Genomic DNA, 13,500 nt, shown 5'->3' on the forward strand with positions numbered 1-13,500 from the left:
ATGTTCTCTCCTTCCATATATTCTTCATCAGTCCCAGAACCTTCAACTCCTCCTCTACCCAGTGACTCACTTCTGCTTCCATGGCTCCATCCTCTGCTAAGTCCACTCCCAGATATCTAAAATGCCTCACTTCCTCCAACTTTTCTTCATTCAAACTTATATTCCAATTGACTTGTCCTTCAACCTAACTGAACTTAATAACCTTACTCTTATTCACATTTACTCTCAGCTCTCTCCTTTCACACACTTTTCCAAACTCAGTCACCAACTTCTCCAGTTTCTCACTCAAATCAGCCTCAAGTGTTTTATCACAGGCAAACAACAACTAACTCGCTTCACAGGCCCTCTCGTCCCCAACAGACTGCATTCTCATCTATCTCTCCAAAACTCCTGCATTTACCTCCCTAACCACCCCATCCATAAATAAATCAAACAACCATGGGGACATCACACACTCCTGCCACAGGCCAGCCTTCATTTGGAACCAGTCACTCTCTTCTCTTTCTACTTATACACATGCCATACATCCTTAGTAAAAACATTTCACTGCTTCTAGCAGTTTACCTTCCACACCATATACTCTTAGGACCTTCCACAAGCTTGAGCTCTCACCTCATCCCCATGTCTTTATACAGTGGTACTAAACATGCATTCTGCCAATCCTCAGGCACATCACCATGATCTATACCTATACTGAATATCCTTACCAACCAATTAACAATTGTCACCCCCTTTGATGAATTTAGCAGCACTGCCATCCACTTCAGGTGCCATGCTGCATTTCACCTTGTCCAAGGCTTTCACCACGTGTCTCTTCACCAAAGCACTCGAAGACTCTCTCTTCGCATACCACCCCGACCAAAACACCCTACATCTTTCACAATATCATCAAACACATTTAACTGTCCTACAGAATACTTGCCCCATCTCCTCCTCACTTCATCACTAGGTGTTATACTTCTCCCAATTATTTGCACTCCATCCCTGTAAGTACCACCCAAATGCCTCACTTTTCTCTGTCATTAGCAACTTTGCTTCTTCATCCTACCACTTTCCACCCTTTCTAATCTGCCCACCTCCCACCTTTCACATGCCACATGCATTTATCTCTTGCACACACCTACACTGCTAACCTAAATACCTCCCATTGCTCATTCTCCTCAGTTCATTTACTCTCACCATTTGTCATTCTACACTCAATATCCCTTTTTTTTTCACACGTCTCATTTCCAAGTTTACGTACTCTCACCAGTCTCCTCTCCCCAATATTGTGTCCTCTTTTTTGAAAACTACCACAAATCTTCACCCTCGTCTCCTCAAGATAGTGATCAATTGCCCCTCTCAGCACATCTACATCCAAAAGTATCTCTGTGACATGCCTATTGATTTGTATTTCATCTGATAATGCTCATTGACTACCTCTCCTACTCACATACGTTTACTTGTGAACATCCTTCTCTTTAAACCAAGTATTCCCAGTCACCAGTCATTTTTAATTACACAACTTCACAAACTGTTCACCATTTCCATTCATAACACTGAACACCCCATGCACCCCAGTTATACCCTCAATTGCCACGTTTCTTACCTTGCATTTAAATCACCCATCGCTTATACCCAGTCTTTTACATCAAAACTGCTGACACGCTCACTCAGCTGCTCGCAAAATTTTTGCCTCATGATATTTTTTGTTGTCATGGCAAGTTGCATAAGCACTAATAATGCCCGTCTCTCGCCACCCACTTTCAGTTTTACCCACATCAGTGTAGAATTTACTTCTTTACATTTAATCACTCACTTTCACATCTACTTTAGATTTTGTCCTCTCACCAACCCCTGACTTAACTTCTTAGACTTTTCCAAACCATTCTTTTCCTTTACCCTTGAGCTCTGTTTCACTCAGGGCCAAAACATCCAGTTTTTTTTCCTCAATCATACTATCTATATATCCTCTCTTCTTATCTTAGTTACATTCAAGCACAATAAGACACCCCAGCCTGAGACTTTGAGAAGGATGAGCACTCCCTGGCTGGCCTCTTCTTCCCTTCCCTCTTTTAGAAATTGAAATAGAAGGGGGGTTCCTGTTCCCGCTCCTTTTTGTCGCCTTTTATGACACACGTAATATGGGCGTAGAATTCTTTCTCTCCAACCCGAGTGTAATGTGTGTTTGAGAAATACTTTGAGAAACAGAAGGATTTTTATGTGACATTTATGGGTCTGGGGAAAGCAAATGAGAAAGTTGATAGAGATTCTCTGTTGATGATGTTGTGAATATATAGTAGGAGGAAAGCTGATAGAATTAATGAGGGGTTTTTATCATGGAGAAAGAATGAGGAATGAGAGGTTGAGGATATATGTATCAGAAATTGAGGTATCAAGAAGGGAGAAACAAAATTGGAGATGTAAGGATCGACTGAAAAAGATTTTGAGTGCTCAGGACATGAACATGCAGGAGTGGGAAAGGTGTGCATGGGATAGGGTGAATTGGAGTGGTCATATACAAGGGGCAACGAACTTTAAATGGATTGAGCCAGGGTATATGAAGCTGCAGATTAGAGAATTAAGAGATACTTGTACTTCTGAGGAAGCTTTTCTTCACCTTTGTACACTGATAGGTTGTATGCCCCTGATCTTTCCCATTTGAATAGGGATGAAATTAAAGATCATAGTTTTGTCTGTCAATATCATATTTTGATTTTAGGAAATCAAGTGTAATGTTTCCTTATATTTTATGTTTAGGTTTTTAAGTTAAAAGGATCTTTTAAGATGATTGTCAACCTACAGGGGCTATGAGCAGATGGAGGTCTCTTGCAACCCCAACGTACATGACACCAACAACTTATGGAATATTGAAGACAATGTTTTCCCCAATTGTAAGTTTGCATACAGTATTATTTGTATAATGATGATGAGTAATATTATCATTCAGAATATTAATGTTATAGTGGAATGCATGTATTGTGCCAGTATGTAAAGGTAAGGCAGATAAAGATGTGTTTCAAGTACAGAGGTATAAGTTTGTTGAGTGTACCCGGTAAGTTATATGGGAGGGTAGTTATTGAGAGTTAAGGCATTTTTGGAGCTTCATGCTGGGCAGCACTGTGGTTGTAGAAGTGGTAGAGGATGTGTTGATCAAGTGTTTGCTTTAAAGGATGTGTATGAGAGATACTTAGGAAAACAGATGGATTTGAAAGTGGCATTTATGGATCTGAAGAAGGCATATGATATGGTTGATTGAGTTGCCTTGTGGAGGGTCTTAAGAATATAAAGTGTGGGAGAATAGTTCTTTGAAGCAGTGATAAGTTTTTACAAGGATGTAAGGGTGTACAGATAGAAAGAGAGAAGGGTGAATGGTTTTAAGTGAAGGTTGGTCTGTGGCAAGTTTGTATGATGTACATCATCATGGTTGTTGAATTTGTTTAGTGTTGGGATGATGAGGGAGGTAAGTGGCAGTCTTGGAGAGAGAGGTGAATATGCAGTCTGTAGGGGATGAGAAGGCCTGGGAAGTGAGTCAGTTGTTTGCTGTTGATACAGCATTAGTGGGAGATTTTAGTCAGAAACTGAAGAAGATGGTGACTCAGTTTGGAAGAGTATGTTAAAGGAAGAAGTTGAGCATAAATGTGAGTAAAAGGAAGAATGTTATGTTTAGCAAGGTTGAGGTACAAGTTAGTTGGGGTGTGAGTTTGAATGTTGTTAACTTCGAGGAAATGAAGTGTGTTAGATGCCTGGGAATGGACATGGTATCAAATGGAACCTTGGAAGTGGAATGAGTGCAAAGATTCTGGGAGTGCTAAGAATATGTAGAAGAGAATGTTATAGAGGGTTCAGAGAAGGGAAACAAAGATGGTACCTGAATTAAGAGAACTGAGTTACAGAGAAAGGCAGGAGGCTTTCAATTTGTCCACATTGAAAGAGAGGAGAGAGTTAGGGTGACATAATCACAGTCTTTCTGTAAGGTTTTAAAGCAGATCAGTGACATAAACAGTAAACAGTTCTTCAGAAGACAAAAGGGTAGAGCTATCAGAAGACTTAACATGAAATTAAGCGAAATACTTTTAAAAATATGCTGTAAAGAAGTAAAGTACTTTTATAAGAATGGTGAGTGAATGGAATAGAATGACTTATGGCATGATTAATGCAATTGCATATGTAAAAAGGTGTGTGTGAGTAGAGAATGATCAAGAGAGGGAACCTTACAGGTGTAAAACTCCTTCCCCATACAGTACAAATAGGAAATTATAGACAGGCAGGCAGGAAGCAACAAAGATGGTATGAGAATCAAGAGAGCTAAATTTTGGGGAAGGGCTAGAGACTTTATCTTCACCCATCTTGGAACAGAGAAGAGTGAGGGGTGACCTGATCTCAACCTTTAAGTTTTTAAAACAGACTGATGATGTAAACATTGAGTAGTTATTCAAAAGATGTAAGGATGGAGCAACTAAAAGACATAACTTGAAATTAAGCAGGAACCATGTTAAAAAAAATGTAAAGAAATGGTTTTATATTATTAATGTTGGATGAATAGAATTATCTGACTGAGGAAATGGTTAATGCAGACAGAATACACAAATTTATGAAATAGTATGATAGTAGAGAGTGTTGTAAAGATGGAGCCCAACAAATGTTGGATTTCTCCCGTACAAATCAGTAACTACACTTATTAGTAGGGACAGGTTGGACTTGTTTGAAGTAAAAAGGTCTCTGATGAGACTGTACTTGGATTTCTCTACTGACAAAGATAGAGCCTTGCTGAAGGTGACTTTTCACTTTTAGTATAACCTAAAGCAGTTAGAGTTGGGGAGTATATAGACAGGGATCCCATGTTAAACACTTAATTTATGTTCCTGGAGCAAGAGCAGCAGGATCAAATGTAGAGTTACATTCCTGACAGCATTATTTCTTATTATGAGTACTTCCATTTTTCCCTTCAAAGTGATACTAATTATTAGCTTTGGTGTATAACCAGCACTATCACTTACAAACCTTTCTCCAGACATTGTGAGTATACTGTAGATGATTCACAGATACTCTTTAGAATGATGAATGAAGCAAGTGAGAGATCAAGGATTCACACATGTGAAGAAGTACAAGAATCTAAGTGTTGATAGACCCAGACATCAGACAGACATATCTTTTTCCCCTCACAGACAGTTTTCTCATTTTGTACATGCTCCTCAGTGTGCCCAGGATCTTATCCTCCTCACCAACCTTATGGATTATCTCAGCTTCCAAGGTTTCCATCCCCTGCATGTCTTCTCCCAGATATTTAAGGTACTCCACTTTTTAAAGGTTCTCTTAATTCCTGTTCTGGCTCCAGCCAAAATTCCTGTCTCCCCTGTTAGTAACCTTACTTTTCTTTCTTTCATACTTGATCACCCTTTCACAAACAAACAGGAACAGATGAAGAAAGGCCACATCCATTCTTCAGCTGTCATATGTTGTGCACCAAAACCATGCCTTCCTATCCACAACCAAGCACCGCAGACCTTTTCATGGTTAACCTCGGATGCTTCATATGCCCCAGTTCATTCCATTGACAGCACGTCAACCCCAGTATACCACATCATTCCAAGTCACTCTTTCATAGGGACACCTTTCACCCTCCTATGTGTTCAGGCCTTGATCACTCTGAATCATTCTTACTCCATCCTTCCATCTCCAATTGGTTTCCTCATCCTCATTGTTCTGCAGTTCTGACATGTATCCTCTTTGTCGACGTTTCTTCACTCATTCTTTCCATGTGTCCAGACCATTAGAGCACTCTCTTATCTTTCTCAATGACTCTCTTTTTATTACCACACATTTCTCTTATCTTTCATTACTTACTTGATCAAACCACCTCACACCACATATTATCCTCAAACATTTAATTCCCAACACATGCACCTTCCTCTGTACAGTCTTATCCATAGCTGATGCCTTGCATCTTTATGATACTGATGGGATTACTGTTCCATCAAACATACCCAATTTTGCCCTCAGATAATTTTCTCTCTACACATTCTTCAGTGCCCTCAGAACCTTATCCCCTTCCCCCAACCCATGACTCAGTTTTGCTGCTGTGGTTCCATTTCCTTCTGTGTCCTCTCCCAGGTATCAAAAATACCTCACTTCCTTTAATTTTCTCCATTCAAACTCACACCCCATCAACCCTGCTAAACATAATAACATTGATTTTATTTACATTCATTCACAACTTTCTGCTTTCACACACTTCCTAACTCGGTCACCAACTTCTGCAGTTTCTTGCATGAATCTGCCACCAGTGGTGTACCATCAGCATACAACAACATATTCAGTTCACAGACCCTTTCATCCCACAAAGACTGCATACTTGCCCTTCTCTCCTAGACTCTTGCATTTACCCCCTTAACACCCCATCCATAAACAATTGAACAACCATGGTGACATTACTTACCCCTGCTGCAGACCAACCTGTAATTGTAAGCAGTCACTCTCATCTCCTTCTACTCATTCACAAGCCTTATACACTTGATAAGAACTCACTGCTTCTGGCATCTTTCCTCCCACACTATATTTACTGCTTTCTCCAGATCCATAGATGCGACATACATATCCATATGCTCTAAGTATTTCTTGCACACATTTTTTAAAAGTAGACACCTGATTCTCTGTCTTTACCACTTCTGAAACCACACTGTTCTTCCCCAGTCTGATGCCTAGTACATGCCTTCACCCTCTCAATCAAGACTATTATACAGCTTACCAGGTATACCCTACAAGCATACACCTCTGTATTTTGAACACTCTCTTTTATCTCCCTTTGTTTATACAGTAGAACTGTGCATGCATTCCACCAATTCTCAGGCACCTCACGATGATCCATAGATACATTGAAAATTCTTCCCAGCTAATCAGCAACACAGTCACCCACTTTCTTAATAAATTCCACTGCAGTACCATCCACTCCAGCCACATGTCATCTTATGCAAGGCTTTCATCATATCTTCTTTCTTCACTAGTCAATTTCTACTTCTCTTTCACTTTGCATACCAACTTGACCCAAATGCCCTACATCTGTCACTCTTTCATCAAACACATTTAACAGTCCTTCAAAATACTTCATCTCCTTCTCACTTCATTAGTACCTGTTATCACTCTTCCTTTTGTCCCCTCTACCGATGTTCCTATTTGTTCTATTGTCTTTTGCACATTATGTACCTCCTTCCAAAACATCTTACCCTCCCTAAAGTTTACTGATGCTTGTTAACCACAATTCTCATTTGATTTCTTTTTCAATCCATGCATCTTCCTCTTTACCTCCTGCTGCTTTCTTTTACATATTCCCCAATCATATGCACTCCTTCCCTGAAAGGCCTGCCAAAACACCTCTTTTCTCTTTCACTAGCAACTTTGCTTCCTCATTCCAACACTTGTTACCCTTTTTAATCTGCCCACTCCCCACCTTCACATGCCACATGCATATCTTACAATACCAGTTCTGGTTCTCTTAATAACGGCTATTCCTCAACCATTTTCCTTGCTACATCTCTTACCTTATGCCATTGTGCACCCAATCTCTCCTGGTGTTTTTTCACGTTTCCTTTCCATGGTCACCTACTCTCACCACTCACTTTTCACCAACATTATTTCCTCTTTTTCAAAAATCTTTGCATATCTTCACCCTCACCTCCACAAGATGTTGATCAGACATCCCAACAGCTGCCCCTTTCAGAACATTTGCATCCAGAAGTCTCTTTTACATGCCTGTCAATGAATATGTAATCCATTAATGCTTGCTGACTATCTCTTCTACTCCCATAAGTATACTTGTGTATATACCTTGTTGTATACCAGATATTCCTGATCACCAGTCCTTTTTCATCCCGCAACTCCACAAGCTATTCAGTTTTTATTTATAACACTGAATACCCCATACCCCTCCAATTATTCCCTCGACTGCCACATTTTTTGCCTTCACATTTAAATCCCCCTTCACTAATACCTTGTCTCTTACATCAAACTGGTGATACACTCATGTAGCTTCTCCCAAAACACTTTCTCATATGATCTTTCTTTTCATGGTCAGGTGCATAATAATCACCAATCTCTTGCCATCCAATTCAATTTTAGTACATCAGTCTAGAATTTACTTCCTCGTACTCTATCACACACTCCTACAACTCCTGGCTTAGGATGAGTGCTATTGTTTCCTTAGCTCTTGTCCTCTCACCAACCTCTGACTTTACTCCTAAGACATTTCCAAATTATTCCTCCCTTTTACCTTACTTTTATACACACTGATTCCCACATTTCGTACACATACATGCAAATCAGAAACTAGTCTCTGCAGTTTCTCTTTCAAACCTGCTACCAGAGCCAAGTTATGAAAAACATGAAGGGCCTTGAGATATGTTGAGCTGGTGTTTGTGGAGTTGTAAGGATGAGTGTTGTTGAGTGCATAAACAGGAAAGTGCAGCTTATTCATGAATAAGTTTAGGGAGAGTGGTTTCAGAAAGGTTTATTTTTTTTATATTTTTTATTATACTTTGTCGCTGTCTCCCGCGTTTGCGAGGTAGCGCAAGGAAACAGACGAAAGAAATGACCCAACCCCCCCCATACACATGTATATACATACGTCCACACACGCAAATATACATACCTACTCAGCTTTCCATGGTTTACCCCAGACGCTTCACATGCCTTGATTCAATCCACTGACAGCACGTCAACCCCGGTATACCACATCGCTCCAATTCACTCTATTCCTTGTCCTCCTTTCACCCTCCTGCATGTTCAGGCCCCGATCACACAAAATCTTTTTCACTCCATCTTTCCACCTCCAATTTGGTCTCCCTCTTCTCCTCGTTCCCTCCACCTCCGACACATATATCCTCTTGGTCAATCTTTCCTCACTCATTCTCTCCATGTGCCCAAACCACTTCAAAACACCCTCTTCTGCTCTCTCAACCACGCTCTTTTTATTTCCACACATCTCTCTTACCCTTACGTTACTCACTCGATCAAACCACCTCACACCACACATTGTCCTCAAACATCTCATTTCCAGCACATCCATCCTCCTGCGCACAACTCTATCCATAGCCCACGCCTCGCAACCATACAACATTGTTGGAACCACTATTCCTTCAAACATACCCATTTTTGCTTTCCGAGATAATGTTCTCGACTTCCACACATTCTTCAAGGCCCCCAGAATTTTCGCCCCCTCCCCCACCCTATGATCCACTTCCGCTTCCATGGTTCCATCTGCTGCCAGATCCACTCCCAGATATCTAAAACACTTCACTTCCTCCAGTTTTTCTCCATTCAAACTCACCTCCCAATTGGCTTGACCCTCAACCCTACTGTACCTAATAACCTTGCTCTTATTCACATTTACTCTTAACTTTCTTCTTCCACACACTTTACCAAACTCAGTCACCAGCTTCTGCAGTTTCTCACATGAATCAGCCACCAGCGCTGTATCATTAGTGAACAACAACTGACTCACCTCCCAAGCTCTCTCATCCCCAACAGACTTCATACTTGCCCCTCTTTCCAAAACTCTTGCATTTACCTCCCTAACAACCCCATCCATAAACAAATTAAACAACCATGGAGACATCACATACCCCTGCCGCAAACCTACATTCACTGAGAACCAATCACTTTCCTCTCTTCCTACACGTACACATGCCTTACATCCTCGATAAAAACTTTTCACTGCTTCTAACAACTTGCCTCCCACACCATATATTCTTAATACCTTCCACAGAGCATCTCTATCAACTCTATCATATGCCTTCTCCAGATCCATAAATGCTACATACAAATCCATTTGCTTTTCTAAGTATTTCTCACATACATTCTTCAAAACAAACACCTGATCCACACATCCTCTACCACTTCTGAAACCACACTGCTCTTCCCCAATCTGATGCTCTGTACATGCCTTCACCCTCTCAATCAATACCCTCCCATATAATTTACCAGGAATACTCAACAAACTTATACCTCTGTAATTTGAGCACTCACTCTTATCCCCTTTGCCTTTGTACAATGGCACTATGCACGCATTCTGCCAATCCTCAGGCACCCCACCATGAGTCATACATACATTAAATAACCTTACCAACCAGTCAACAATACAGTCACCCCCTTTTTTAATAAATTCCACTGCAATACCATCCAAACCTGCTGCCTTGCCGGCTTTCATCTTCCGCAAAGCTTTCACTACCTCTTCTCTGTTTACCAAATCATTTTCCCTAACCCTCTCACTTTGCACACCACCTCGACCAAAACACCCTATATCTGCCACTGTATCATCAAACACATTCAACAAACCTTCAAAATACTCACTCCATCTCCTTCTCACATCACCACTACTTGTTTTCACCTCCCCATTTGCGCCCTTCACTGAAGTTCCCATTTGCTCCCTTGTCTTACGCACTTTATTTACCTCCTTCCAGAACATCTTTTTATTCTCCCTAAATTTTAATGATACTCTCTCACCCCAACTCTCATTTGCCCTTTTTTTCACCTCTTGCACCTTTCTCTTGACCTCCTGTCTCTTTCTTTTATACATCTCCCACTCAATTGCATTTTTTCCCTGCAAAAATCGTCCAAATGCCTCTCTCTTCTCTTTCACTAATACTCTTACTTCTTCATCCCACCACTCACTACCCTTTCTAATCAACCCACCTCCCACTCTTCTCATGCCACAAGCATCTTTTGCGTAATCCATCACTGATTCCCTAAATACATCCCATTCCTCCCCCACTCCCCTTACTTCCATTGTTGTCACCTTTTTCCATTCTGTACTCAGTCTCCCCTGGTACTTCCTCACACAGGTCTCCTTCCCAAGCTCACTTACTCTCACCACCCTCTTCACCCCAACATTCACTCTTCTTTTCTGAAAACCCATACAAATCTTCACCTTAGCCTCCACAAGATAATGATCAGACATCCCTCCAGTTGCACCTATCAGCACATTAACATCCAAAAGTCTCTCTTTCGCACGCCTGTCAATTAACACCTAATCCAATAACGCTCTCTGGCCATCTCTCCTACTTACATAAGTATACTTATGTATATCTCGCTTTTTAAACCAGGTATTCCCAATCATCAGTGACAACATTTTTTTTAAGAACGAGTTGGGAGGGCAGTTGTTTAGTATTTGTCTGGTCATTTGATTGTGTATATGTTTTTCATTGTTGTGATTATGGGGGTTAAGGGGATCTCTGAGCATTGGATGCTGAAGTGAAAAGCAGTAAGCTCTTTGTTTCTGTGTGGTGGTCAATAATTGCTATATATAAAGTAGATTCCTGCTTGGAGATATTTGTTATGGAAAGAGGGAGGCAGATGACAGCTAAGATTAGCCAGTGGGCTGTTTTTTGTTGTATTGATATTAATTCTGAGCTTCCTTACCCTTGCAGTGCCAAACTCCAGTTTCGAGATCTATGCACCAAACTTCCTTGAAAAGTTCATGGAGTCTCACACAGTCATGTTTCAGGGCAACTCTGGGCTGAAACCCAAAGAAGGAGAAATAACTTCTCAGCCATGGCAGTGGCCAATCAATTTCAAGGTTTGTGATTTATGTGAATTTAGAATGTTCTGCAATAGTTTCAGTAATCTGGTCATAGTTTAGAAGTATCATGCATCGAAACCACGGCTCCCTTTCCACATCCAGGCCTCACAGAACTTTCCATGATTTACTCCAGATGCTTCACATACCCTGATTCAATCCATTCACAACACACCAACCCCGGTATACCACATCGTTCCAATTCACTCTATTCCTTGCACGCCTTTCACCCTCCTGCCTTTTCAGGCCCCAATCGCACAAACTCTTTTTCACTCCATCCTTCCATCTCCAATTTGGTCTCCCACTTCTCGTTCCCTCCACCTCTGACACATATATCCTCTTTGACAATCTTTCCTCACTCATTCTCTCCATGTGACCAAACCATTTCAAAATACCCTCTTCTGCTCTCTCAACCACACTCTTTTTATTACCACATCTCTCTTACCCTTTCATTACTTATTCAATCAAACCACCTCACACCACATACTGTCCTCAAAGATCTCATTCCAACACATCCACCCTCCTTCGCACAACCCTATCTATAGCCCATGCTTCGCAACTATATAACTTTGTTGGAACCACTATTCCTTCAAACATACCCATTTTTGCTTTCCAAGATAATGTTCTCGCGTTCCACTCATTTTTCGACGCTCCCAGAACTTTTGCCCCCTCCTTCACCCTGTGGCTCACTTCCACTTCCATGGTCCCATCTGCTGCCAAATCCACTCTCAGATATCTAAAACACTTCACTTCCTCCAGTTTTTCTCCATTTACACTTACCTCCCAATTGACTTGTCCGTCAACCCTACTGTACCTAATAACCTTGCTCCTATTCTCATTTACTTTCAGCTTTCTTCTTTCACACACTTTACCAAACTCAGTCACCAACTTCTGCAGTTTCTCACCTAAATCAGCCAACAGTGCTGTATCATCAGCGAACAGCAGCTGACTCACTTCCCAAGCCCTCTCATCCACAACAGACTGCATACTTGCCCCTCTCTCCAAAGTTCTTGCATTCACCTCCCTAACAACCCCATTCATAAACAAATTAAACAACCATGGAGACATCATTCACCCCTGCCGCAAACCGACATTCACTGAGAATGAATCACTTTCCTCTCTTCCCACTCGTACACATGCCTTACATCCTCGATAAAAACTTTTCACTGCTTTTAGCAACTTGCCTCCCACACCATTCTTAATACCTTCCACAGAGCATCTCTGTCAACTCTATCATATGCCTTCTCCAGATTCGTAAATGCTACGTACAAATCCATTTGTTTTTCTAAGTATTTCTCGCATACATTCTTCAAAGCAAACACCTGATCCACACATCCTCTACCACTTCTGAACCCACACTGCTCTTCCCCAATCTGATGCTCTGTACATGCCTTCACCCTCTCAATCAATACCCTCCCATATAATTTCCCAGGAAAACTCAAACTTATACCTCTGTGATTTGAACACTCACCTTTATCCTCCTTGCCTTTGTGCAATGGCACTGTGCTTGCATTTTGCCAATCCTCAGGCACTTTACCATGAGCCATACATACATTAGATATCCTTACCAACCAATCAACAACACAGTCACCCTCTTTTTTAATAAATTCCGCTGCAGTACCATCCAAACCTGCCGCCTTGCCAGCTTTCATCTTCCGCAAAGCTTTCACTACCTCTTCTTATTTACCAGATCTTTCTAACCCTCTCACTTCGCACACCACCTTGACCCAAACACCCTATATCTGCCACTCTATCATCTAACACATTCAACAAACCTTCAAAATACTCACTCTATCTCACATCACCACTTCTTATTACCTCCCCATTACCCCCCTTCACCGATGTTCCCATTTGTTCTCTTGACTTACACACTTTATTTACCTCCTTCCAAAACATCTCTTTTATTATTCTCCCTAGAATTTGATAATACTCTCCCTCTCCAACTCTTATTT

At 41.1% G+C, this 13,500-nt stretch overlaps 1 protein-coding gene across 3 annotated transcripts in view; it reads left to right on the forward strand.

Moving 5' to 3' along the window:
* The window catches only part of tw (Protein O-mannosyl-transferase 2), a 165,883-nt gene that overhangs the window by 117,593 nt on the left and 34,790 nt on the right, over positions 1-13,500 (forward strand). For all 3 annotated transcript variants that reach the window (XM_071663331.1, XM_071663330.1, XM_071663329.1), the window contains exons 14-15: positions 2,785-2,873; positions 11,400-11,548. In XM_071663331.1, coding sequence (XP_071519432.1) covers positions 2,785-2,873; positions 11,400-11,548 — 238 coding nt within the window. The remainder of the gene's footprint in view (positions 1-2,784; positions 2,874-11,399; positions 11,549-13,500) is intronic.

This window comes from Panulirus ornatus, chromosome 7 (assembly GCF_036320965.1).
Source record: "Panulirus ornatus isolate Po-2019 chromosome 7, ASM3632096v1, whole genome shotgun sequence".
Classification (NCBI taxonomy): domain Eukaryota; kingdom Metazoa; phylum Arthropoda; class Malacostraca; order Decapoda; family Palinuridae; genus Panulirus; species Panulirus ornatus.